At 50.2% G+C, this 27675-nt stretch overlaps 4 protein-coding genes and 1 long non-coding RNA gene across 6 annotated transcripts in view; 2 read left to right on the top strand and 3 right to left on the bottom strand.

Moving 5' to 3' along the window:
• LOC149366909 (uncharacterized) overlaps positions 1–27675 on the bottom strand; it is a 127094-nt gene that overhangs the window by 13943 nt on the left and 85476 nt on the right. The window lies entirely within an intron of this gene.
• Positions 1276–3878, top strand: LOC149366910 (uncharacterized). The gene is made up of 2 exons (XR_016284321.1): positions 1276–1717; positions 2416–3878. It is a non-coding gene; the product is annotated as an uncharacterized LOC149366910 (long non-coding RNA).
• Positions 3789–6674, bottom strand: LOC149366911 (uncharacterized). 2 transcript variants are annotated; one of them, XM_089553109.1, is made up of 4 exons: positions 5867–6674; positions 5618–5771; positions 4860–4976; positions 3789–4448 (listed from the first exon to the last, which is right to left on the bottom strand). In XM_089553109.1, exons 1-4 carry the CDS (start codon positions 6182–6184, stop codon positions 3880–3882), a joined length of 1158 nt encoding a protein of 385 aa, XP_089409235.1. In that variant the 5' UTR covers positions 6185–6674; the 3' UTR covers positions 3789–3879. The 2 variants fall into 2 exon arrangements, with proteins under 2 accessions (XP_089409235.1, XP_089409244.1); XM_089553118.1 differs by having other exon boundaries at positions 3789–4565.
• Positions 8028–19031, bottom strand: LOC149366912 (uncharacterized). Its single transcript, XM_089553215.1, has 3 exons — positions 18684–19031; positions 15123–15360; positions 8028–9584 (listed from the first exon to the last, which is right to left on the bottom strand). The coding sequence occupies exons 1-3, from the start codon at positions 19016–19018 to the stop codon at positions 9249–9251; spliced, it is 909 nt and encodes a 302-aa protein (XP_089409341.1). The 5' UTR covers positions 19019–19031; the 3' UTR covers positions 8028–9248.
• Positions 22275–26013, top strand: LOC149366913 (uncharacterized). Its single transcript, XM_089569893.1, has 3 exons — positions 22275–22747; positions 24181–24418; positions 25264–26013. The coding sequence occupies exons 1-3, from the start codon at positions 22662–22664 to the stop codon at positions 26011–26013; spliced, it is 1074 nt and encodes a 357-aa protein (XP_089426019.1). The 5' UTR covers positions 22275–22661.

A 27675-nucleotide genomic window follows, 5' to 3' on the forward strand; every position in this document is an offset into this window, starting at 1 on the left:
CTGTGTCGTGGAAGCTGGCTCCATAATTAAAAAGGCTCCCGGTCTTGGGTTCTTCCCGACGTCTTCCTTCACGGCTCCTCTGGTCGTGAAAATATGTATATTAATGTCCTCACCCACCCTGCCACCCTGGCAGGTGTCATTTATTGTTTGATCGCGAGAGTTCGCTCACCATTGTCAGCGCTAACGCATGCAGCCCACATCACTCTCTGATCACCTGACGAACATGCGTCCACTGATTCAGGAAGCCAGTTATGCGCACTTCCTTTCCTTCAAATGATCGGAGTATAAAATGTTGTCAACGTCAACGCCAATGAACACAATGAACGCCGACGTCCTATGGCTTCAGCGCCGCGTTTCTGGCACAACGTTGTCTCTGCCAACGCATGCAGCGCACACCTGTCACTACCGCTACATAGCTTAGAGCACGATAGATGTGTACGCTGTTCCAAGAGGGCATGTGCCTCCCCTCTGACTAAGGTGTGCACCGAGATGTGTGAAACAGATACTGCGCCATTTCCTTTCCTGAAAAACCAATATACCAATTTTACCCTCTGCTTTCCAACCCCCCGCTCCATTAGTTTCGTAGCTTAAAGCGCAAGTAAGGTGTCGACTGCTGGTTAGAACGGACAACGGCTACGGCACGGCGACGGCAACGCCGCGAGACGCGGAAACGTGCGTCAAACAGCTTCGCTCTTAAACGAAGGCCACATATCGAGCTTTGTATTTCTGGTGTCTGCCAGCAGATAATGTTTTAGAGCGCTCTCCTTTGGCGCCCGTTTCTGCGTCTCGCGGCGTCGCCGTCGCCGTTGTTTGTTGTAACGAGCAGTGGACACCTTAGTCGGGCTTTAAGCTGCGAAGCCGCTGGAGCGGGAGCTTGACAGGCAAAGGCGCATAACTGCCCTCTTGGAGCACTTGACACCTGAATCGTGCTTTAAGCCATGTGGCGGTAGTGACAGATGTGCGCCGCATGGGTTGGTATTGAGAACGTTGTGCCTTTTTAAGGAAAGCAAGTGCACATAACAGGCTCCCTGGGTCAGTGGACGCCTCAGCCGCACTTATATGCATATGGGGTGATGAGAGAGAGAGAGAGAGAGAGAGAGAGAGAGAGAGAGAGAGAGAGAGAATGTGGGTTGTACGCATTGGGAACGTCGTGCCAGAAACGCAGCGCGCGCTGAAGCCACAAGCCGTGGGCGTTCATTGTGTCCATCGGCATTGGTGTTGACAACGTTTTACGCCTCATCTTAAGGAAAGGAACTGCGCATGCGCCCATAAGCCGCGTTTACATGAAAGCGATAGAACACGACAGTAGCGTATCGCATTGCGTAGCGCATCACGGTAATGCTATGCGTCAGGGTTTACATGTAGCGGATCATCTATGTGGCGGGATGGTAGCGGCGCATGGTGTCGTGTATCGAAAGCAAAGCAGCGCTTCCGGCGCAGCCGGTTTCCGGTATTTTTTCCTGCGGTTTTTGCCCGGTTCGTCGTCTGCGGGGTGTATTCCCGATTGTATGAAGCATGTTTTTAAATGCAAGATTGCGTTTGCACGTCCTACTGCTTTTGTCAGCGTGGACGAACTTTCACATCCTTCTGGTCACGGTCGCTCGCATACAACACCAGCAGCGTCGCCGTCGGATATGGAGAGCTTATCGAGAAGTGTGTCTGCGCGCGACCGGAGCAGCGGCGATTTCGGACGTCAATCTGTGGGCTCTTATGCAAGGTGAGAGCAAACTACTAGGGCTTTGGCTCATTTTCAAAGAAAAAGATCGCATCACATACTTAACAATCATAAAATTTGCTGGTGCAGTATTGCAGCAATTCTGGCACCGGCCGCTCAGAGCATTACCTTTCATAGTTTTCGTTCTAGGCTTTCGTAAACTACGGAATACAATAATTAACGTACAAGCTTCCTGAATTCTTGAATGAACACGACAAAGTTATGAATGTCATCAGAGGAAGTGTGTCACTGAAAGCATTTAAAAAGAACATAAACGCATACCTTGTGCGCACAGAAGTTTGAGGGGTTCTGTTTTCTTTTCTTCGGTGTGTCAAGTAACAAACCTGACACAGGCTTAATATTAAATGGACTCATATGATTAACGCCTATTTCTCTGTATTTATATATAACTGACATTTTTTATACCCGTGTATTTCTCGTGGTTTAATGTTCTCCATTACCTCTTTTGTTTTTGTTTTTTTGTTTCACAGCTGTGTATTTCTCGTTTTATTGTTAGTCGTTTTCACTGTGTTTCAATGTATTTTTTTGTAAGCTATCGCTTTGTGTATTTCTGCACTCTTGCTGAGTGATGTGTGTGGGGGGTAAGGGGGCTGAGTCGGGCATTTTTTTTTTGCCTTTATTTCTGTCTCCTAGGCAAACTTCTGCCTGAATAAAATGCTTTGCTTTGCATTATCTTGCAGGGGCTCTACCGCAAATGGAACACAACAAAAGAACTGTGTGGATGAAGACACGTTCTGGGGACTGGTGGGACCGTATTGCGAAAACGGAGTTCACCGATGGTGACTGGAAGGAAAACTTCAGGATGAGCCGTGCTTCATTTGACGAACTAGTCGCTCTTATGGCGCCATATATGTCACCCCAGCCGTACTGTGTGCGACCGCCACTTCCAGTGGAAAAAAGAGTGGCCATAGCTTTATACAAAATGGCAAGCTGTGCTGAGTACAGAGTCGTGGCAAATCAGTTCGGCATCCATAAGAGCAGCGTTAAAAATTGTGTGTATATGTTTTGCCAAACCCTAGTGGAACGTTACCTCAAGAAATTCATAACTCTGCCTTCTGCAGAAGAAGCGGCAGCAATTGCAAAGAATTTTGAAACAAGATGCCACCTGCCACAAATTTTCGGGGCAATTGATGGCTCACACATTCCTGTTAGAGCACCCAAGAAGGGATATCGTGACTTTGTGAATAGGAAGATGTGGCCCTCATATAACATGCAAGCAGTAGTGGACGAACGAGGCCGGTAAGCCACATTTTAGCAGCTTTGAGGTCTTCTAAACTCATTCTAGGTAAAGCTGTTCGTTAGTTGTGCACGTGCATGTATATGTCTTGCTTTGTAGCAGTGCAGATGGAAGTGGATGTAAGTGAATGCGAAAGCTATTGCTAACACAGTGCCTTACGAATTTAGGATGACTACAAGCATCATAACAATCTCAGTAAATGAACTTCTGTTTTTCAGATTTCGCAGTGTGACATGCAATGTGCCTGGTAGTGCGGCTGACGCCACCGTACTCAGGCTGTCCTCTTTGTACCAGAGAAGCGACGAACTCCTCCCACAGGGAGAAAAAGCTTTCCAGGGCAGAGCGATTCCTTTCATGCTGCTGGGGGATCCGGCATATCCTGCTTTGCCTTGGATACTGAAAGGATACACTGCATCGCAGGGAAATCTCACCAGGGAGCAGGAATCATTTAATGTGTACCACAGTAGCGGCCGAAATGTTGTGGAACATGCTTTTGGAAGATTAAAGGGGCGATGGCGTGTAACATTGAAGCAAGCCGACATCAACTATAAATTTATGCCGAAAGTAATACTTGCATCTTGCATACTGCACAACTTTTGTGAAGAGAGGGGTGAAACCGTTACTGATATCTGGATGGCAGATGTTAGCGACTGTGAGCAAAATCTATTTCGACAGCCTTCAACAAGACCTGTCAACACAGGGTCTGTTTGTGGAGTGCGGGACTTTTTGTGCGATTACTTAGCCCAGTGTTTTCCACTACGTTCTTCAACATGGTGAATATTTATCGTATGCTCATCAGTGTAATATTAACGCAAATTCACTGCACAAGAATTTTATTCGGTGCAACTGACAACTATAGGCATCTTTGTGGAAGCGGTTATGGCACAAATAAAACGTTTTAGTGCATTCAGGTGTCTTCTGGATGGTCCTGTCGTGCTTGTGTGTCGCTGAAAACTTCCGCAGGATGACTTTGAGTGCTTGACAGGTGCCCAGTGTCCTGATCCATGAGCGGGCCCCGAAGCTGAGTGCCGTACTGCATTGTGTTTACAGGCTGGTGTGGCCCTACGAACACTGGCGCATTGCGGGCAAACTGATGCGCGCTATTCCCGAATTGGCTTGCTGGCTTGCTGCTCCGTTGCGCAGGCTGTGGTACTGCATCACTAAATGCCCACACAGGACGGGTGTACACTTGCTGAAGATCAAATGCCTGTGCTAGCTGCGGGGGCTGGCTAATTAGCTGCGATAACATCGTTTGCATTCCCTGCTGGAACGAGGCAGATATCCCAGTCAGTATTTCTTTAAACGAGGCATTTTCCTCTCTTATAAGCTCCTTGTGATGCTGAAAGGTGAGCTGAGCATGTTCCTTTAGCATTTCAGAAGTTCGTTTGTGTTGCTGTTCCATGAGCTCTGCAAGCTCTGAATGCTTGCCTCGTCTGGGGCGTTTAGGTGGCGGCGCAGAACTGCTGGCATTGCTTGCTGCGCAGAATAAAAAAAAGTAATTGTGAATAACGACTGAACTCCTGAAAGCAATAACAAAACATTTGGCTTCTATGCTAGTTCCAAGGAAGAAAGGTTTTGCGCTCCTCTAGTAATCTGCAAAATAAAGAAAATGGCACAAGCAAATAAAAACTAAACTGCTATCCTCAGCCAATGTACCTATTCTGGTTTCTGGTGTTTAAAATGTAAGATCGAAATAAGCTGATTTGCCAAGTAACCTAAGAGCTCGGCATAATATTGCAATGTATTGTTAAAACGGTGCATCTCTACATGAGAAACTGAATCTCTTATTACAGCTCAAGGATACCCATCCAAAATGACCACATTAAATATATTTATCCTAAGATAAAGAGATTACATGTAAGAAAATATGAAAACATAGCCGCTTACAAATTGAACTGCCTTGGGTCGAGTCTGTGCTGCATCCAGGTGACTGTGTACAGTCGTCAGCTGATGGGGCTGGGCCGTCAGAATTAAGCTGCTGCCAGTCGTCGTCATCACTCCTTTCTGTATACAAGCATAAAATAGCATTAGAAAGCCAGAGGCAGACACTGCTTGCATACAGTGAAACCCAGTGTAGGAAATCTTAGGAGAAGGCAGGGTAAAAACAAAGCTGTAATGATCAGGATTTTTCGCTCACAACGCCGCCGCCGACGACGACACCGACGGCGCCGGATTTTCCACATCGTGGGAGCCTTAACGCTGTCGCGTTAAAAGTATTGGTTGTAGATGCCTCAAAGTACGCTACAGTTATTAAAACCAGTCAGACTGGTAACTCTGTCGAAACGTTTTGTTTTCCGCACACCTGAAACGCGCGGCAACCTGACAACGCTTCATCTCGGCTCAGTTGACAATCCACCCGGCTGAGCCAAGGCAGGACGGCGGCGACGTGTGCTTATGCTCGGAGGTAGAACACAACGCGCCAGCACTGCACCTATTATATTTCCAAACAGGGGTAGCTGTCGGTGCGAACTGAAACTGACTTCGAGGTCTTGCAAAGGGCCTATCAAAAGCGTGACGTCGATCTGGTGTATTGATCGACGGTGCGAGGCACATTTTAGGCGCTGCGCCGACCGACGACCGACGCAACATTTCGTTCCATTGTACCGAAAGGTCGAAAATAGTCACGCTAACTATGCATGCTTTACCTCCGCGGCTGTAGTCAGCTTCGACTGCTGCGTCGCTATCCAAGCCGTATTCTTGAGCTTCAACCATAGGACGATGGGCCAAGATGGAAGTCATTTCTTTGAACCACCGCCACTTCGACGGCGCTGCTCCACTCAGCTTCTGCAGCTCTCTTTCCTAGCATACACAAAATAACGAATTCGAAGCATGAGTGCTAAGTGGTTGGCGAGCTCGGACGACTCGGTAAACAGGATATAAACCACTTGACGTACCTTGTTGTATTTCCCTTTTAAATTTTTCCAGTGGGTCCGCAATTGCTGCCATGTCCATGCGTAGCCAAGGCGATTCATTTCTTCTTGAACACGTATGAAATGAACTTGGTTTCGCTGACGACGCGAGTCGAGCAGTTCTCCAATTCTCATTTCGCTGATTATAGCAAGAAATGCTGTCGTTTCTTCCTGCGAAAAAAATGCTCGCGGAGCGGGCATCGCGTCGGCGGCGGGAACAGGCGTTATGGGGCTCGCCATTTTGCTGTCCCGCAGCTCGGCGAGCGCTCCAGGCCCGCAGCAAATTCCCTTCCCATAATACATAAGGCGATACGATCGTGTTTACATGCTATGCGAAAGTCGACTTACCCGCCGCAAGCCACCCTCGTCTGGCGCATGATGTGATGCGCTTTCCTATCGCATTATCGCAGTGTACATGAATGCGATGCGCTTGAAAGTTGATGCGATGCGATGTGATGCGGCAGTTGTCGCTTTCATGTAAACACGGCTATAGGTACGTGAGGTGGTGAAAGAGAGACGTGGGCTGCAGGCATTGACAACGTTGTGCCAGAAACGCGATGTTGAAGCCATAGGCCGTCGGCGTTCATTGTGGCTGGATGTGGATGGATGGATGGAAACAACTTTATTAAACACACACACAAACAAAAAAAATTTTCCAGGGTGGTCCCCTGCTGTTCCAGGAGTCCACGGGCTTGTGCTTCACGGGATGCCCGATCCACCAGCCATTTCTGGCCGGCGGGCTGAGCGGTCCGTAAAGCAGTGGGATTGGGGATTGTGTTCCTGTTGTTGTTGTTGTTGTGACAGAGAAGGATGAAGAGGAAATTGCACGGGCCTGCTACTGGCTCGAGCCAAGCCACCACCGCTGCCACGTGCAGATAGAGGAGAGTTAAAAGATCAGAGGAAAGAGAAAAAGGAAAGAAAAGACGCGCGTCGCAGCAACAAATGCGTCCGCCGGAGCGGACGCTGCTCAAAAAGAAGCGGCCGAAGCCGCGCTCGCCGAAGCGAGAATAGGCGTTGGCGCTGACGTTTTACACTCCAATAATTTTAAGGACAGGAAGAGCGCATAACTGGTTCTCTAGGTTAGCGGACGACCAGGTGGTGGTGAAAAACATTTATTCTCTAATCATTTTTGTTTGTACACAGAGGTGACTGGAGTAGGGCCCTATTGCCCTTTCTTCACAATACTATATTCAGCCCCTATTCCGGGGCCCCATGAGGAAGCAGCGCCGCCCAACGTCGACGCCGCCCGCGTCCATTGAATTGAACCAAGGCCTTTTGGGGCTTTAGGTCGCAACAAACAGGGCCGCCTCCCTGTCCTCTCTGGTGGGGTTGGGGGGAGATAGATGGGTTTGATTGACACGCCCAAACCATGTGGAAGGTGTCCGCCATCTCCCCACAGAACTGGCACGCGCCATCAAAGGATGTGTTGAAATGTTCAAGTACCTCTGGGCACAGTACAGTGTTAGTGAGAATTTTGATGAAGAAGCACTCGTCAGCGCGATGCAGACCCTTAGAAGGGATCGGGGAGCGCCGGTGCTCCTCCTTGTAGTAATCGGTGATGTGTTTGAATGTAAGGGCCAGATTGTCTGATTGGGAGTACCCTTCCAAGGACAGGGAGATAGCTCGGGGAAAGAGTGCGCGGGCGGCCTGATCGGCCTGTTCGTTTCCCTGGAGTCCCTGGTGACCGGGGGCCCAAATCAGGTTGCGTGGAGTTGGATCTTCCCATCGGCAGCTATACAGCAGTATGCGCCAGGGAAGCGGGGGAGCCCATCCAAGCTCATAGTTCGGACAGGCCCCTCGTGAGTTGGTGATGATGCGTTTCGACTTTGGATTAGTGAGTGCCAGAGCAGTGGCAAACCCCGCGTGAGTTGCGCTGTAGACTTTGAAAGTGAGCCCGCTAACTGTGTGATGTCTACGACTGCGGCCGCGTACCACCCCCGTTTTGTGGCCCGGCAACGTCCACGTAATACACGTGTTGTTGGTACCATAGCATCGCGCCAAAGCTTTCGCGCGCCTGGCGACGACGTCTATGGTCTTCTCTAGACATGTTTCGGGGAAGGGGTAGGACCCGTAAAGCGCGTCTCCAGGGTTCTGGCACACTCTCCCTTTCCTCAATATGGTAGTCATGTTTGATGTGTAGCCGGTCCAAGAGGCGGCGACCGGACGTGGCCTCTAAGTGGGCTTCTCGAAGCTTTTAAGTACGTGCGGTGGTGAGAGAAATGTGGGCTGCATGCGTTTGCGCTGACAACGATGAACGAACTCTCGCGTTCAACCATTAACTGCCACCTGCTAGGGTGGGCGGGGACTTTATTGCAGATATAAAGGAATCTTACCACTTATGAGGGAGGACATCCCGTTCGTCTCGCTCGTAACACCTGCCACGGCTGTCACAACCTCACGAAATACTTGCACACACCTCGTCTTTGAGAACCAGGCATTGGAGCAGCAAGTAGACCATATATTCATCTACTTCTCCGACCACAAGGCTTCCTTCATTACAATCAAGAACTGTTAGTAGAGTGTTTCTTGAAGGAGGAAAATGTGTGAAAAATAAGTTGTCTGTAATTCAGAATACCTTTCTTGCTTGAATTCTTTGCCTCAATCTATCGAAAAGCTGAAACAGCCGATGAGCCGCGGTCAAATTTCGCATTAGGAAAAGAAGTAATCGTCGGGAATTTTTTCTTCCAAGAAGGCGTAAATTCGATGTTTCTGATCAGTTAGGCGAAACTTTGACCCTAAGTAGTAGTCTGTCTTGACACACCACTGCCTTAAAAATTGTAAAAACACTACGGTGTGGTTACCCTGTCCTTGATATCGCAAACTGGCTTGATTCGTGAGCAGAATGACGTGAGGAAAGAGTTCACACACGGAGTTCTCATGAAGGTAATAAATTTACTATTCGCAATAGAAAAAAACGAAATAAACGACCGCTTCAGCAGTTTTCACTTGGCGGGACACCCAGCTTCAAGCTCTGAACGAAGTCACAGGTCAAATGCTGGCACAGGCCACTCGCTTGCTCGGAGCTTGGCAAGACCTCCAAGAAGTGGCACGAACTGGGCACGGCATTTCGCACACGCTCCAGGACGCGCTCCGTCATGTGGGGGCTGCTCACAGCGAGCCACTGCAACTAGGGTGCAATCCTTAACATTTTGTAAAGGCGCTCCTCGCCCACCTGCGGCCTCCTCGCCCACCTGCGGCCTCCTCAGGCAAACGTGTGTTAGACACATCTTTCGGCGTCCCTTCGTTCGCCTGTAGCCCGAGTCGAATGCTTTGCCGGTGAATGCCGTGTCGTCCCAAGAACGAAACACGCAGGCTCTGAGCGTGCAGGAGCGCGAGCGCGGCATCCGTGTCGTCCACGCACGAACGCTCAATGTCCAGCACGACGAGGTTGGCGATCGAGGGGCAGTTTGTCTGTCAGGATTTCGTCCTCGAACAGGCAGCAGCCTTCGACGCTAAGGGCACGAAGCGACGGGAACGGCTCCAGCGTGGCACGGCCGATGGCAGACGCGAATCCGCAGTCGGCGAGGTCCAGTAGCTGGAGGCCGCGCTGGTACGGCCGGCCCGCTTCGGCGGTGAAGAACTGCCCTGGACTGAACCGCGACTGGCGCAGTGATAGGCGAGTGCGAGTCGTTGGCAGGTCGCACGTCGTGACGTTGTTCGCTCGATGGTGACGCTTGTGGAGGCCGCGAGTGACGTGCACAACCTGCGAGTAAGCGAGAACAGTTCTAGAGCCTCTCGTTCACGAAGAAGGCTGGCAGAAATGCGCGCATTTCTCACAGATTCGCGCTGCTGCTTTAGCATTCCTGGGTAATGATCGTCATCATCATTACCAATCTGACTAGGCCCACTGCAGGGCAAAGGCCTCTCCCATGTGTCTCCAATTAACCCTGTCCTTTGCCAGCTGCGGTCACTATATCCTCGCAAAGTACTTAATCTCACCCGCCCACATAGCTTTACCGCCCCTGCTATGCTTGCCTTCTCTTGGAATCCACTCTATTACGTTTAAGGACCAGCGGTTATCTTGCTTTCGCGTTACATGCCCTGCCTAAGCCCATTTCACTCGCGTTTCTTCCCCCTCCCACTCCACCCGGTTCCGATCTCTTATGTTACACCCATAATTTTGCTTTCTATAGCTTGCTGCATTGTCCTTACATTGAAACCTCCTCTTTAGCCTCCGCATTTCTGCCCCATAGGCGAGTACCGGATGGCACGTCCTTATAACGTTCCGAGATCGGAAGCGCAAATGGTCGCTGCTTTTTCTCCCACTTTTATACGATTGAAATATACTTTCCTGCAAAAAAAGAATGGGGAGAAGTGAAAAAGAGAGTTTAAAAGTACTTTGCGTCCTATCGAGACTCTCGTTTTAGCTGGCTTTTCACACATTTGTCGGCTAGGTTCTCCCCTGTTCACCAATATTTGCCCGTCCATCCGCACCACTGGCGAGTCTTGAGAATAAGATACACTCTTGCACTTGTATAAAATACAAGGAATAAATTACGCGTCAGTCGGAATAAAGCAAATGCCTCTTCGATGCTATAAGCGGACGGCTAAACCAGTCGGACGCGGCCATTTTTTCTTTATGGGCGGACTTTCACCAAGCATGACAGAACACATAAAGAAGGTTAACGCGAGAAGAACTACTTATAGAGATAACATTATTGACCAAGGGAAAGAGAATTGGTTATTGATGATAGGAAATGACGCAGTAACTGCCTCACATATCTCGGTGGCCGCCCGAACAGCGCTCAAGAGAAGGGGGTAAAGGAGGAATTGAAAGAAGAAAGGAAGAAAGAGGTTCATTTTGACCAGTAAGGCTGGTTTCCGCATCATCGTCATCATAAGCCTGACTACGCCCACTGCAGGGCGAAGTCCTGTCGCACATCTCTCCAATTAACCGTGTCCTATGCTCCCTGCCGCCATCCTGTCCAGGCAAACTTCTTAATCCGATCCGCCAAAACCGCCAATAATATCAGCAGCAAAGAAAGGAATTTGTTCCACAAGGTGCGCGCACAACTGCGCGCCTTCAGACTGCGAGGCGAGGACGAAATCCGCAGGACACAATACCGCGGTACATCTTGGCGAATAAAGGCGAACCTAGAGTGTGGGTTGATTTATGAACGCATGCCAATGAGCAGGTGTGTCATTAGAAAGGAAGAAAAAAATTAATTTAAAATATTCAAGCATCCACATTAAAAGCACGTAAGTAGTCCCTAGCTCTTTTCCCGCTCTTGGGTTTGTTGCGCAACGTGTACAAATTGCGGCTGCAGCAATAGACCATTGCCCCTGAAGAGTTCCCGACTCTCACGCTGGTAGGCTCTAGGGAGGCGTCACTAATGTGAGAATTTTGATAGCACTGTGTGTGAAAAGCTACGAAACCTATTTGTGCAAACTGTCGAGGGCCGTCTTTTTGGTCGTGCTCTCGCTATTATCATCATAAAGCAGAGATGTGTCGCTAAATGACCCGACATTATGCGTTGCCCAGGTCTACGGCCACTCAAGCTATCAGAGCAGGCCATTTGCCTTCAACTAAACGTATTATATAAGCAAAAACCGCTGCGGAATCATCACCTCACATTGATTATGTATGGCAAGATGGGCGTGAAAAGCGTGGACGCACGGAGCTAATTCTTCTAAACTGGCTATCTCTCTTTTTTCCTTCTCAGGTACGGTTTCGTAGCTTGTCAGGAGCTTTTCTTCTAGGTGTTTCACGAAACACGCTAACGTTCATGCGTGGAACTGCATGTGTTTCATAGGAGATACCAGTTAACACGATACATACATTAGCTGACGTTTGCTTACCTGTGTCTCGTGTCACCATATAGGAGTTCACATGAGACAAATTATAACCTGTGTGAACGCGTACGCATACCAAATGAAGTTTAACAACTCATACGTATTGATTGCAGAACACAAATTTATGTGTTACACATATTTTCCATACGTGAAATAGTACGCACAACAAAAGTCATACTAGAGACGTTTGTTAGAGACGTTTGTCACAATATGACTCCCATATAGCGCCTGTGAATGCGCGCGAGACACACATATCAAATGAGATTTTTCAGTAGGGTCACAATGAAATCGGCGTTTCAGCGCTTCGGCAAGAGAGAGAGCGAGAGAGAGAGAGAGAGAGAGAGAGAAAGAAATGGTTTGGGTTTGGTTGGTTTAATGGGGTTTGACGTCCCAAAGCAACTCAGGCTATTAGAGACGCCGTAGTGAAGGGCTCCGGAAATTTCGACCGCATGGGGTTCTTTAACGTGCACTGACATCGCACAGTACACGGGCCTCTAGAAACTTCGCCTTCATCGAAATTCGGCCGCCGCGGCCGGGATCGAACCCGCGTCTTTCGGGTCAGCAGCCGAGCGCCATCACCACTGAGCCACCGCGGCGGGGCGAGAGAGAGAGAGAAAGAAATGGACGGAAAGGCAGGGAGGTTAAACAGGCGATCCCCAGTAGGCAACTCCACAGTACTCAATGGGCTGGCCAGGGATGAGAAACTTCAATATATTTCATTTTTATTTGGTTTATGGTTCGGTTTAATCGGGTTTGACGTCCCACAGCAACTCAGGCTATGAGGGACGCCATAGTGGAGGGCTCCGGAAATTTCGACCACCTGGGTTTTTTAACGTACACTGACATCGCACAGTGCGCGTTGAACCCCAGGTGGTCGAAATTTCCGGAGCCCTTCCATTCAATCCAGACATGAGCGGCAATTCCTCCTAAAGCGGCCGGAAGGAAGCCAACTGGAGCGTCGTATTGTTTCCATGGCAACTGTCTCCAGCAGTATAAAATCAGCAGGAAATAACCAGCAGCGACAAGGAAGCAGCTTCGTCCCCCTGTGCCTCGAACAATTCGGCCACAGCCGCGCTTTTGCGTTCACGTCCCGAATTTCTTCACTTTCTAAACACATCAAATCCCCTTCAGTCACCACGTGCGCTGAAGTAGCTTAACCCGAAACTAATTGTAGTTCCCTACCCACGGCTAAGTGCCCTGAGAAGCAAAAAAAATTTCAGGACGCTTAAGCTTCGCCTCTAAGACCGGAACGCGACAGCGTCTTGCAACGCTGCTAGGGAGTTCACAGAACGCCATCGCCAGTTCGGTGCGATACCTTGCCCGAAGGACAAATCGAAAAACCCCGATGCCACAAACGCCAATATAGCTTCCGCGCCCAACGAACGAGCAGCAAGCCGCAAATTTCGTTGTTAACGCGGCTTGGATGTGCGCTGCGTTGTTAGCGGCTCACCGCGTGATTCCTGCTTCCCCGCACGGCCCCAGTGCGCCCGATCGAGACGAACGGGAGGCGCTGCAGTCGCGCGCTATCTGTTTGGGCAGTGGCGTACATTGCTAGGAGGAGGAGGAGGAGGGAGTGGATTTAGTGGTGGTTTTACTCGCTTAGCTGCGACTTCTGTAATTTCCATGTTCAAAATTACTAATATACACCTCAGCACCTGTCTCTAAAGTACCCTAATAAGACAACACCGTATTCACTAGACGCGCCTTTGTTCATTCCAAACCATCGACCTGGCATGCCGGAGTGGTTAGCGTGCTCGTCTTGCACTCCAGAGGCCCTCTTTCGATTCCCCCAACTCGGCCAATTTCCTGCTCGGTTTTATTTATTAATTGCTTCTGGGATTTTTCGCTCATGGATAACGCCGCCGACAACGACACCGGTTTTAAGGCGAAAGCCTTTAATGGCTCATCGTGGTCGTGAACAAAATGTGTCCCGCTTTTCGGGTGTCCACCGAGATATGTGAGACAGTTACTGCGTAATTTCCTTTCCTCAAATACAGTTTTCAGTTTCTTCATTACGGCCCCTCGTTCTCTTTCTTCTTTCAATCCCACTTCCTCCCTTCCTGTACGGTGCGGTTCAGGCGTTCACCGAGATGACAGAGAATGACAGCGCCATTTCCTTTCCTCAAAAAGCGTTGCGTTCAAAGGGCAACGCATCGCGGCGAACGGGGGGTGGCGTTCCGTGGACTCCCTGGAGGCGCTACAACTCGCTGTCGCGTTCCATTCCTAAAGGCGAAAATTAAGCATCAATAATTGGCAGTTAATTAATGCACCAACGGAATGCGAAAGTGTAGTCGCTCACTTTACTCGTGGCAACATATCATCACTGCATGCGCAACAATTGCGTAGCACAATGCAGCACTCAGGCTTTCGCCTTTCACGACTTTAGTCGCGGAAGTGCCTCGTAATTTTTTTTCTGCTACACGGGGCCCATACCGCTATCGCGTTAAAATGTCATTTCATCTGCTTTTTCACCGAGAGTGGGGGCAGAACCTAGAGCAGCTCATCCATATCTTGTAGTGTTCGGTTGTTGATGAGCGAATGTATCCTGATAAATATTAAGGCGGAAGAATTTTAATGCCTCATCGTTGTAAGCTGTAGTTGTCGACAGAAATGTCACGCTTTTCAATTGGTCGAAATGGTCGCGACGTCACAGTGCGCGAATTTCAAACAGGGCCAATTGTACTTTGGCTAGTAACCATGCAACCAATTAAAGGGATGGTATAGTGATGTTCGAAGTATGTGGGACCGAGGTTAGTTAATTGCTTAATTAACCAAGTAACCTAATTAACGTTTATAGTCAGACCAGATAAATAAAGAAAACCGAGTAGGAAATTGGTCGAGTTGGGGTATCGAACCAGTGTCTCTGGACACTCCGCCATGCCTGCTAGAAGGTTTGGAATGCACAAAGGCGCGTCTAGTGAATACGGCGTCTTCGTTCGCTCCCATCTTCCTCCCATCCCGTTACGGCGAGGTTCAGGTGTCCACCGAGATATGCAAGACAGATACATATCCGTTCCTCAAAAACCAATTTACCGACGAGCAAGGCGTATAGCCGAAAGGGTGATGGCGTTTTGTGGACTCCCTGGCAGCATTGCAAGACACAGTCGCGTTCCACTCTTAGGGGCAAAGCTTAACATCTTAACCACTGATCAGTGACACAAGCAGCACCACCGCGCTCAAGGCATTCGCCTCACCGCACTTTAGGTCAACGAAGCGCCCCCCTGAGTTTTTATGACTAAGCATTCGCTTTTCTTCATGCGAAAGCTGGATGTTTTGTTAACTGAAGATTGCAACAATTGCTGGCGTTAAAAAACTGCTAGTTTTGTTTCATAATGAACGTGTTGCTTCCTTTTAAACCAGCCCGGACACACAGCTCTCGTATAAGATTTTGAGCTCGGGCTTGGACGAGGGGACTCTCCGTTAAGCGCTGACGCCATCAAACGCTCACCTTGAGTGAGGGGCAGTGCTCCGGCAGGTAGTCAAAGAACGCCCGCGGAAAGTCTGTCTCCTCATGCTCGGCGGTCGATGTGTCCGTGGAACGGGTTATGCGCAGTTCCACGATGTTTGCATCGACGTGGGCCTGGAGGAAGCTGTGCACCTGTCGAGCCTTCAGCGGAAACGACGTCACGCGTATCACTCGCCGGAGCGAGCGGTCGCCTGCCACGCGTCGCCATCGCCGACATACCCTGGAATGAAGACGTGTGCGTTAGCCTTGTCGCATTGTTTAACTTGACATATATGTAGACGGTAACGTATGCGTCAGCTCCAGCGAAGGTAAAGCTCATTAACTCTGATGATGAAGAGCCTTTCAATCAGCGTCATTTACCCAAAATCGATTAAAGTGAACCTAAAGGTATACATAGCCGCGCGCACGTAGCGTCCTGTCTCGGACTAATCGCGCGCGCGGCACACTGCACTAGCGGCCGGGGTGGGGCGCCCGACCGCGTATACCGTCCGAGGTAGCACCCACGGAGCGTTCGTGTCACGCGTGCACTACCTGGCGTAGAGCAAGCGGGAAGTCAAATCCGCCTGCTCGATGAACGCACAGAGGCTCACCATTGTTCTGTCACGGGTGCGCGCACTGCCGCGCGGCCACAGGAGCGCTTCGAGACTGTCCGGGATGATTCCCAGCGCCCTGTAGGCCGCGAGCATCTCGCGACGCGGCACTGCAGAAGCGGTACAGCGAAGGAGCATGTGCTCCAATGTCTCCACTGCGCCGCAGTCAGCGCACGCGTCGCTCGACGAAAGTCCGTGGCGCACCCGTCTTTCCCAGGGCCACACGCAGCCGACGCGCACTCGGATGATCATCGCCCGCTGGAGGCGCGACAGCGCGCGCCGACGAGATAAATGCGCTCTCCTCGCGCGATGCGAGGGTCCGGGTGTTGCTGACGGAGGTGGTGATAGATCACCGCACGCACGTCTTCCAGGGCGAGCGGTTCGTCGCTGGGAGGAAGCTGATGTGCGGCGGTGGCGAGCTCGTCGGCTTGCTCGTTGCCGCGGATGCCGCAGTGACCGGGCACCCACTGCACGCGAATACTGCATCTGCGCTCCGCAAGGCGTTCAATGCGCTCGCGTAACGCGCACAGCAACGGGGTGCCACGGCCGTGAGTCTGCAGGCGGCTAAGGGCGGCACGGGAATACAGTTTACTTCTTGTGTAAGCAATTGTGCGCAGTGGCCGCTCGCGCGCACTTATTTTCGGACAATGCTTGGACATTAGCGCGCGAGCGGCGCGAACTGGATTACTTTTGTATTTTGTAAATAGTGTACAAAGCTCTCCCCTGTCCTTTCTTCCTGTCGCTCCCGGACTCTATACTTCTCCTCACTATCCTCTCCCTTTCCCTTTCATTTCCGCCGGCTGCAGCTCGGGTGCTTAAGATATTAGATAGCAATTGCCGCGGCCGGCAACACTCTTTTGCTTCACTTTTTTTATTTATTTATTTATTTTTAAATAAACCACTACCACCACCACCAACCTAAAGGTGGTCCTCTGACTTCCAGAGAGTTCAGACCAGCTCCGTGTAAAGGATTCCGACACTGTGATCGCCATGCGGTCTGAGAACTGGAGAGTGTAGGAATAAAGAAGCGGGTATTGAGGCGTAATGTTATGCTGCCCATTACTGATGGCGTCGCTGCTAGCTGCATTTACGACTTTCTAAACGTTTACGGAATACACTGCCAGAGTCTGATTCCTGCAACGCCAACCTTGCATCTCCTTCGCCACACTGAAAGAATCATTCGTCACTGTGCACCTTAAAGAACTCCAGGTGGTGTAAATTTCCGGTGCCCTTCACTACGGCGTCTCTCACAGCCTGAGTTGCTTTGGGATGTTAAATCCCAATAAACCTAAACCTAAGCTACCGCCATGCTATGGTCTTCGGTATGCTGATTACTGGCATTTCTGCCACTATAGAGAGGGGTGCACAGTGCGTTTGGAAGACCAGCTCTGGAGTGGCACGCATCGTAAAGGTGACATTTTGCACAGCCATTTCATCACTTCCATCGAGAGCCCAGACGCGACTGGTGACTAGGCGAGCAGCGGCACTCGTCGAAACAGAAAATCCTGACTGATCGCTAGTTGCCCGTCTTCTGCACCTTCTGAATCTTTTGCAGATGATTTAGGTTTAGGTTTATTGGGGTTTAACGCCCCAAAGCAACTCAGGCTGAGAGACGCCGTAGTGAAGGGCTGCGGAAATTTCGACAACCTGGGGTTCTTTAACGTGCACTGACATCGCACAGTACACGGGCCTCTCGAGTTTTGCCTTCATCAAAACTCAGCCGCCGAGTTTTGATGAAGGCGAAATTCGAGAGGCCCGTGTACTGGGCGATGTCACTGCGCGTTAAAGAACCCCAGGTTGTCGAAATTTCCGCAGCCCTTCACCACGGTGTCTCTCATCGCCTGAGTTGCTTTGGGACGCTAAACCCCAATAAACCTAAACCTAAATCATCTGCAGAAGGTGCAGAAGACGATCAACTAGCGATCAGTCAGTTCGCTAGTTGATCGTCTTCTGCACCTTCTGCATCTTTTGCAGATAATTTAGGCCGATGAGCTTATTGTATCCCAGTCTCCTCAGGAAGACGAGCTTCTGCTGACTTCATGGCAAGCCCAGCGTCTATATACCACGAGATGCAGATGAAGCTGGTTTGGTTTATGGGGTTTAACGTCCCAAAGCGACTAAGGCTATGAGAGACGCTGTAGTGGAGGGCTTCGGAAATTTCGACCACTTGGGGTTCTTTAAAAGTTCACTCATATCGCACAGTACACGGGCCTCTAGAATTTCTCCTACAAAGAAATTCTAGCCGCCGCGGCTGGGATCGAACCCGCGTCTTTTGGGTCAGCAGCTGAGCACCATAACCGCTGAGCCACCGCGGCGGCTGCCGCAACGCACACGAAAACTGCAAAAAAGTATGAGACATAAAAATGTAGGATCCCAATAACTTATAGTCTACTACTAACTTTTTTACAGATGGAGATTAGGCCGCGGGCGGCTGCGCCGCACCTCTGTTTCAAATCTTGACGCGTTTATATGCAACTATTTGGTCCCGGCGGCGTTTCCAAAGACGCGTCTACGGTTGGCGTTCCGGCAATAACCACGGGGAGACGCCAAGCCGGCGAGGCGCGCAGGAACATCATTAAGATCTTTGTGATCTTGTTTGTTCATGATTTTTGCAGCTTCCTCTGGGCTACACGTTAAGCGTTTAGTTGGTGCAGAGACAGTGGATCTACCGATCTACGCAGGGCCTTCGTTTATTTAATGTGCTTTAAGCTTAATCTGGAATCCAAGATTAAGCAGGACCCTGGTTATTAATAGCTCACACTAATTACACTGTCGTTAACAGCTACAAAGAAGCGCTGAACAGCGCTATATGACACCTTTAAGAATCTGGACAGCGAAATTCGTGCTGTGCGATGTAGTGTCGCGCTGGAAGCCTTATCCTAACATGCTGCGTCCAAGCTCCGAAGCATTGATTTGAAAGCGATGCACTGCGTAGCAATTACTGCCGACTTACCCCGGGCAGGCGCTTACATCGTCGAACGACGGCAGATGACCGAACATTTCCAAGAGAAGGCTCTCCGGCAGATGCTCGATCTCCATGGCCGGCACTTCTTCCTTGTCAACGTGGACGCTGTTGTTGTTGCGACTGAAGGAAGTACGAAAAGGAAATTGCACGGGCCTGCCCACTGGCTCGGGCCGAGCCACACTCGCTGCCACGTGCAGACAGAGGAGAGTCGAAAGATGTGAGAGGAAAGATAGAAATAGTAGACGCGCGTCGCAACAACCGCGTTCGCCGAAGCAACGACGCCGGCTGTAACAGACACCCCATCCCCCATGGCTCCTCAACATCAATGCAGACGTGGCGCTCTTCTTCCTCTTATGCTCCGGTTCATGCATAAGAGGAAGTAGTCCGCTGCCGAAAACAAACAAAATGTATCCGTCCGCCTCGCGTCGTGGCGGAGTGGTACGAAGCGCGCGCCCCTCTGTTCATTTTACGAGGGACGGCAAGGTTCGACTGCCGGCCTGGCTGTAAATTTTTATTTATTTTTAAGGCGAAAGCCTTTATTGGCTCATACTATCGTGACCAAGACGTGTTAGCAAAGTTGTCCGCGTTTCAGATTGGTCGAAATGGTCGTGACGTCACTGCACGCGAGTTTTTAGGGGTGTCCACCGAAATATGTGAGCCAGTTACTGCGCAATTTCCTTTCCTCAAATACAATTTTCGATTGGTGTCCACCGAGATATATGAGACAGTTACTGCGTAATTTCCTTTTCTCAAATACAATTTTCATTTTCTTCATTACGGCCCCTCTTTCTTTTTCTTCTTTCTCTCCACTTCCTCCCATCCTGTACGGTGCGGTTCAGGTGTCCACCGAGATGACAGAGAATTACTGCGCCATTTCCTTTCCTCATAAAGCGTTGCGTTCATAGGGCAACGCATCGCGCCGAACGGGTGGTGGGGTTCCATGGACTCCCTGGCTAGGGCGCCTCGATGCCAGCGCAACGGCGGCGCTGGTATCGAGGCACCCTATCCCTGGCAGCCCTACAACACGCTCTCGCGTTCCACTCCTAAAGGCGAAGATTAACCGTTATTAATTGGCAGTTAATTAATGCACCAACAGAATGTGAAGTGAACAATCGCGTAGCAGAATGCAGCACTCCGGCTTTCGCCTTTCATCGCTTTTGCCGCTAAAGTTCCTCGTAATTTTTTGAGGGACGGCAAGGTTCGACTGCTGGCCTGGCTGTAATTTTTATTTATATATTTTTTTATTTTACCTTTAATGCCTCATCGTTGTTTGCAGAAGACTTTCAGCAGAAGCTTGTCAGCAGAGGTGTCACGTTAAGAGCACCAAAAGCAAGAAGAAATTACGGGTTCAGAACGATTAGGTACCAAACAACTACATTTTTGAATAAAGACAAAAATTTTCATGACCTCCTCTATCAATGCAATAGTCGAAAAATATACGAGAAAAGTGATTGCACTGTTGACTGCAGGACTTTCCGGTACATCCTGTGATATACTGTAAATTGATAACAGTTAATATGATTATATTTTTATTGCGAAGCAATACTACCTTCGCTACCACCTCAGCCCGTGCCGTGCCGCGGCCGCATAGCCACGCTTGACCTTTCGCGTGACCTCGCTGCGTGAGAAGAGGCAGCTCAGAACGCGCTCATGGTCCGCTCGGCCGCCAGGAGGGGCACCAGGAACCTGGACCCCGCAGTGTTCGCAGCGCACGGGATGCGGTCGCGGGCACGTATCGGCCCGATAGTCCAATTTGCCACAGCGGTGGCATGCAGGCACTGTCTTGTACAGGCGAACACAGAGCCGCTCGTAGCTGTACAACACCGTCCGTGGCACCTTGGTCCGCGCGAAGGTGATCACCGCAACCAGGGTTCGCCCCAGCTTGCGCACAGACACCACATTTGGTTCCACACTGAGTTTTCGTTTGACTTTTGTTGCGAAAGCAATACTACTCGCACTTTCAAGCCTTGGCGTGACCCGGCCGCAGTTACGTTTGACCTTTAGCGGAGTGAATATGGGCGAGCAACTCGCTCCTTCAGATAGCCCGGCTGCAGTTACGCAGCGCCGCACACCTGTGGCGCTACTGCCTCCAGCTGTAGAGGCAGCTGTAGATTACGGGCGACCAACTCGCTCCGTTGTGTTGCGTGGGGCGTTCATGCGCGCGCGTTTTTGAGCCCGCGTTCAAGCGAAGGAGCAGGCAAGTTCCCGCTGTGACGTCATACCAGCTGTAGATTATGGGTGACCAACCAATACCTCCAACTCGCTTCGTTTCTTCTTTCACTCCTATCTTTCTCCCTTCCCTTACGGCGCGGTTCAGGTGTGCGCCGATATATGTGAGACAAATACTGCTCCATTTACTTTCCTCAAAAACCAATTTACCAGACAATTTACCAAGCCATAGGCCGTCGGCGCTCGTTGTGGCCTAGCGATGGCCTATCGCTAAAGCGATAGGCCATCGGCGTTCATTGTGTTCATTGGGGTTGTCAACGTTTTATACTCCAATCATTTTAAGGAAAGGAAGCCGAGCGCGCGCGTCGAGGCTGTGGCATGCCAGCTGTGCGTAGTGACGTCACTTGCTCCTAGCGCATGCGCAGTATGGTCGTGCAAGAGCACGCGGAACGGCGAGACTGTGGGCAATGTAGCTCACGCAGTAATATATGGTTACGCGCAGATGTTGCTTTCGCAATCATCCAGGTTTAATTAGAACTAAACCGCAGCCAATTTTTTTGTCTCTAATGTGCTGCAAGGCGAAAGCTTTTCCTGGCGCACTGTTTATTTTTATTTTTCTAAAAATTTCTCATTTTTATTTTATTTTTATTTGTTATCTTTTTATTGTTTTTTCTACTTTTCACATTTTAATATTTTATTTTATTTTTATTTCATTTTCTTTCCTATTTTTCTTTTTTATTTTTCTTTTTTGTTCTCCTCTTTAATTTTTTATTTTTATTTCATTTTGTAAGTTACATATTTCATTTTTTTAGTTTTATTTTGTATTTTTGTTTCTTTCCTTACTTTTCTTTTATTTTTCATTCCTTATTTTTATTTTTATTCCTTTTATTCGGTTTATGAAAGCCATGCTTTCGCTAGATGCGCCTTTAATCATGCTCAAACCTTGGGCCTCTGTGGCGTGGTTTATTGAATCCCGCCACGGAGGGCCAAGGTTTGAGAATGATTAAGGGCTCCGTGGCGGGGTGGTAGCGTCTCCGCTACCTGGTTCGATTCCCTGCTTCGATTCCCTGCCCCGACGCAGTTTCTTTTTAAGTAGTGACGCCGAAACGCGGACAAATCTGCCGACACGGATGCTAACGAGAGAGTGAGGCATTAAAGGCTTCCGCCGTAATATCACGGAGAAGTTTCTCCGCGGCGTCGACAGATTTCAGCGCACACACCAGCACGTTTTGGTCCCAACCGAGCCACACCGCAAGTCCCGCATTTGCGTCGTCCCCGAGGATGCTGCGGATTGCAGCGCCAGCTTGTTCAGGACCAAAAATTAACTCGAGTTCGAGCGTGTTTCGCGGTTTGAGCACCACGATGATGTCTTTTTCGATGCGCGGCGTGTTCTGCGGCCGCCACCGGAGTTGCTTGGAGCTCTTCGAGGCTGCGTTCAGCGCACTCCCGCCCTGCGTATGAGCAGAGATAGCCGGCGCCTGTTGCTGGGCGGCACCAGCACCAGCGTCCCTCGATGCCGCCGCCGCGTTCTTCTTTCCGCGCCAGACGCGGACCATATCCTGAAGGTATTTGCGCCGAACGGGTGGTAGCGTTCCGTGGACTCCGTGGCAGCGCTACACGCTGTCGCGTTCCACTCATAGAGGCGAAGCTTTGTGCGGAAAACGCTTTCGCCTCTACGCCCTTTAGACAAAGTGCCCCCTGAATTTTTCTCCGACGGCAGCCCGTAAGTGAAGAGCGCCACGTGCACGTTCAAAGGAAGAATTTACTGAATAAAAGAAGAAGGAAGAAGTGCCGGCCATGGAGATCGAGCATCTGCCGGAGAGCCTTCTCTTGGAGGTGTTCGGGCACCTGACGTCGTTCGACGATGTATGCGCCTGCGCGGGGTAAGTCGGCCGTCACTGCTACGCAGTGCCTCACCTTCCAGTCGATGCTTCGGAGCTTAGACAAAGCATGTTAGCCTAAGGATACCGGCGCGACACTACATCGTTGAGCACGTATTTCGCTCTCCACTTTATTAATTGTGGCATCAAGCGCTATTCAACGCTTCTTTCTAGTTTATAACGATAGTGTACTTAGTGTGAGCTATTAACAGCCAGGAGACTGCTTGATCTTGGATTCCCCATTACGCTTCAACACATAAAATAAACCAACGCCCTGCGTAGATGTGATGCGTCCCACCGCCTTTGCAGTATGTCAACGCTTGAGCACTGAGGAAAGTGCAAAAATTTTTCAACAAATGAGATCACGTAGACGTTAAAGGTGCTCCTGCAGGCCCAGTTGTCGCCTTATCGTCTCCTCGCTGTTATTGCCGAAAGGCCAGCAGCAGACGCGTGTTCGGAAACTCACGTGGGCCAAATAGTGGCAGATAAACGCTGCGTCAGATTTTAAAACAAAGGTGCGGCACAGCAGCTCACGGCCAAATTACCATCGGCATAAAATTCCACATTTTTGAAGCTCATTCTCTTTTGATGCCTGGGTGCGCGTTGCGTTGCCTTCCTCTGCACCTCAGTGGTATATACACGCCAGGGTTGCCTTGCAGTCACGAGGAAGCTGGTCTTCCTGAGGGGACTGGAAAGCACCAAACTCATTTTCTAAAAGGTGCATAAAGCGGGCAACTACCGATCAGTAAGGACTTTCTAACAAGCTGATCTGCTAAAGGTGCAGAAGACGAGTGACTAGTGATCAGTCAGGATTTTCAGTTTGGACGGACACAGCCGCTATCCGGGCACGGGTCGCGTCCGGGATCTCAGTGGAGGATATGAAATTGATGAGCAAGATGTCATTTTTCGGATTGGTTCCAGTCCAGGGCTTCTCATCCGCACGTAGTGTGTATTCCCCTGTAGAGTGGCAGCAATCCGAATAATCACCATAGCGAAGACCATGGCGTGGTAGCAGCGATAAACGGCTCTCTCCATATGTCGACGGAGGTGTAAGGTTCGTGTAGCAGGAATCAAACTCAGGCAATATATTCCGCAAACGTTCAGAACGTGGGAAATTCCGCTAGCAACGATGCCATCAGTAAGCGGCAAGAGAACATTATTCCTCAATTCCCACGTCTTTATTTCTACCCTCTCAAGTTCAGAGCGGTGAGGAAAATCACCGCGCCGGAATCCTTCATGTACACCTTGTCTGAATGCAATAGAGGTGAGATCACTGTTAGCTTCAATAGATTCTGGCTCTACGACGGTGAATTAACGGCTCATGAACATCGGAATTAATGAGCTTTGCCTCTGCTAGAGCTCACGTATACGTTACCGCTGATATATATGTCAAACAAAACAATGCGACAACACTAGCGCACGTCCCTTCATTCCAGGGTATGTCGCCGATGGTGGCGTGTGGCACGCGACTTCTCGCTGCGGCGTGTGCTACGCGTGACGTCGTTTCCGCTCAAGGCTCGACAGGTGCACAGCCTTCTCGAGGCCCACGTCGACGCCAACATCCTGGAACTGCACATAACCCGTTCCATGGACACATCCACCGCCGAGGATGAGGAGAGAGACTTTCCGCGAGCGTTGTTCGCCTACCTGGCCGAGCACTGCCCCTCAATCAGGGTGAGCGTTTCATGATTGCTACGCTTGACGAAGGGTCCCCTCGTTCGGACTCGAGCCCAAGTCTTATACGTGCGCTATGGGACCGGAGTAGTCGCTGTCGAAGAAACACGTACATTCTGTAATAAAAATAGCGCTTCTTTAACGCTAGCAATTGTTGTGATCTTCAGTTAACAGGACGTCAAAGTTTTAAATGAAGAAAAACGAATGCTCAGTAATTTTTATCAAGATGCCTTCGCTCATCGATAACACCAAATTGCAAAACATGGATGAGCTGCTCTAGGATCTGGGCCCACTCTGGACGATGAAGTAGATGAAGGTATGTTTTTCGCTTCCGTCGACACACCAAGTATGAAAGAGGCAGTTAGCCCTGGGATCCGAAACTCCATTTAAATTCGATTTCTCTATTTAAGCGCACTTGGTGACTGAACGGGGTTTGATGTTTAAAGATTAAATTCTTGACGTGAACGCAGCGCGAAAGGCTGCTCCTTAGCCCTGATCGTTTTAGGCATAGGAAAACGATGCTGCTTTGTAATCACTGTTGGTGGTTTGAAATCTGCTCGGGGACGAAGTTTTTCATGCTGGAGACCGTTGCCATAGCAACAACATGACGCTCCAGTTGGCTTCCTTCCAGCCGCTATGGGAGGAATGGGCGCTGACGTCTGGATTGAATGGGTAATGCGATATATGAAAGTTTCTCATCTCTAGTCATTCCATACAGCGCTGCTGTTCCCCAACACACTGAGACGCCAACTTCTTGATAAACACGCAACGGATAAATACGGGGAATTCCCACTACAAGTGCTAGCGTACTAAAAGGATCTACAAGTGTCCTCACTTATTCGCAGGTCTTGCACATCACTCGCGGCTTCCTCTTCGATCACCTTCGAGAGAACAAGGTCACATTGTGCGACCTGCCACCGACGCTCACTCATCTCTCACTGCGCCAGTGGTGGTTCAGTGCGGAGCAGTTCTTCACCGCCGAAGCGGGCCGTCCATACCCACGTGATCTCCGGCTGCTGGACCTCGCCAACTGCGTATTCGCGCCTGCCATCGGGCTAGCCAAGCTGGAGCAATTCTCGTCGCTTCGTGCCCTTAGCTTCGAAGGCTGCTACCTGTTCAACGACCAACGCCTGACCGACCTACTGCCCGTGATCGCCAACCTCGTTGTCCTGGACATTGAGCGCACGGACGTGAGGGACACGGGTGCCGAGATGTTGCTCTTGCACGGTCAGAGCCTGCGTGTTTTGTTCTTGGGACACACGGCATTCACCGGCAAAGCATTCAAATCAATCTACATGGGAACAAATGGAAGCCTAAGGCTGGGTCTAACACATCTATGCCTGAGGAACACGTATCTGGGCGAGAAGAGCCTGTACAGACTGCTAAGCCTGGCTCCCCGGTTGCAGTGGCTCGCTGTGAGCAGCCCACACATGACGGAGCGCGTCGCGGAGCGCGTGCGTAATGCCTTGCCCAGTTCTTGCCGCTACTTGGAGGTCTTACCAAGCTCCGACCGAACGAGGTCCCTCTGCCATCACTTCACCTGTGACTTCATTCATAACTTAAAGCTAGGTGCCCCGCCAGGTGAAAACTGCTGAAGCGTCCTTTTTTCTTCTGTGGTTTATATGACCTGATTTTTCACCTTCAAGGGAACTCCGTGTGTTGACTCTTTGCTCACGTCGTTCTGCTATTCGCCAGTTAATACAATTTGCGATAAGCATGAAGGTTTAAGCCAACCTTTGCGTTTTGCAATTCTTGGGGTAACAATGGGTCAAGAGAGAATACCTCTTCGGGTCAAAATATCGCTTAAATGATCAGAAAAAAAAACGGATTTACATCATTTCGGACAATTACACTTCTTATATATGAGCTGGCAGACACCATAAATGCAATGTTCGATATGTGGCCTTCGTTTTCAAGGCAAACCGAAATAAATGGGATACGCGACGGCATTGTTTCATGCCATTGAGCTTTGCACTGCGCCTCCTTGTATTCTTTAACGCGTCCTCCGGACCAACCTCTTGTCGCAACGTTGGTGAAGCTCCCTGAGGCACCTGTTCTCTTGTTCACTTTTATGACAGAAGACAATGAAGTTATGCTGCGCCGTTTTTCTCCCCTGCGTGCACTAGCGGGAAGTATTGTTTGATCTATCAGCAATATTGGACATAGCAGTTTGTCTCCAAGATTGCACTGAAGCCCTGTTATTTATAGATTCTAATCAAGGCTTAAGTTGTTGATCAGCGACAGTTGATGGCTGATTGGCCCTTCTTCTTCCCTGGTAGCCACACGCCGGGTTGTTCCCGTGTTCGCCGTGCTCACGCGGCGCATTGGTCCTACGGCGTCATAACTCTTCCCTCCACGGCACCCACCCTCTGAATTCTTCCCGTGGTAGCCACCTTCGGGCCTCCCTCTCCTTTCCCCTAAAAGTGGAGAAAGTGATGTCCCTCTTCACTCTGGCACCTGCCAAGCATGCCAGGTTGCCAGTCATTTTTGCTTCATTTTGTTTTGCGTTTCTTTTTTTGGCAGCCGCCTGCCGGTCTTTCCCTCTTGTTCCCGGCAGAAGGAGAGCGGGATTTACCTCTTCCCGCTTTGCAAGCTGCGGCAGCCATTGCACACAAGACTAGAATAGTTTGGTTGATATGGTATAACGTCCGAAAGGGACTCACTGTATAAAGATCTCCGCAGTGGAGAGCTGCGGGTAATTTCGACCACATAGGGTTCTAACGGGCACTGACATCACACAGTACACGGGTTTGCCGCCGCGGTGGCTCAGCGGTTATGGTGCTCGGCTGCTGACCCGATAGACGCGGTTTCGATCCCGGCCGCGGCGGCTGGAATTTCTTTGGAGGAGAAATTCTAGAGGCCCGTGTGCTGTGCGATGTCAATGCACGTTAAAGAACTCCAGGTGGTGGAAATTTCCAGAGCCCTTCACTACGGCGTCTCTCATAGCCTCAGTCGCTTTGGGACGTTAAACCCCATAAACCAAACCAAACAATACACGGGTTTCCAGTATTTCGCCTGCATCGCCACTGAGAGGCAGAAGAAGATAAGTAAAATACTTGCCGATCTTCTTTTGCCTCTCAGTGGCGATTAAAACGCGTCGCATTTGTGTTTGTCACCTCTGGCCATGTCATAGCTCACAATACCCGGCGCGTTCGCTGCAACTTCCACCGTCACGCTTGCAGACTGGCTCGCGCGGGCGCCGCAACCACCGTTGACATATCGGCCTGCCGGCGCAATGAAATCGCCGCGCCTTACCA

The sequence above is a fragment of the Amblyomma mixtum genome, chromosome 1, assembly GCF_055824585.1.
Source record: "Amblyomma mixtum isolate Tamu chromosome 1, ASM5582458v1, whole genome shotgun sequence".
NCBI lineage: Eukaryota > Metazoa > Arthropoda > Arachnida > Ixodida > Ixodidae > Amblyomma > Amblyomma mixtum.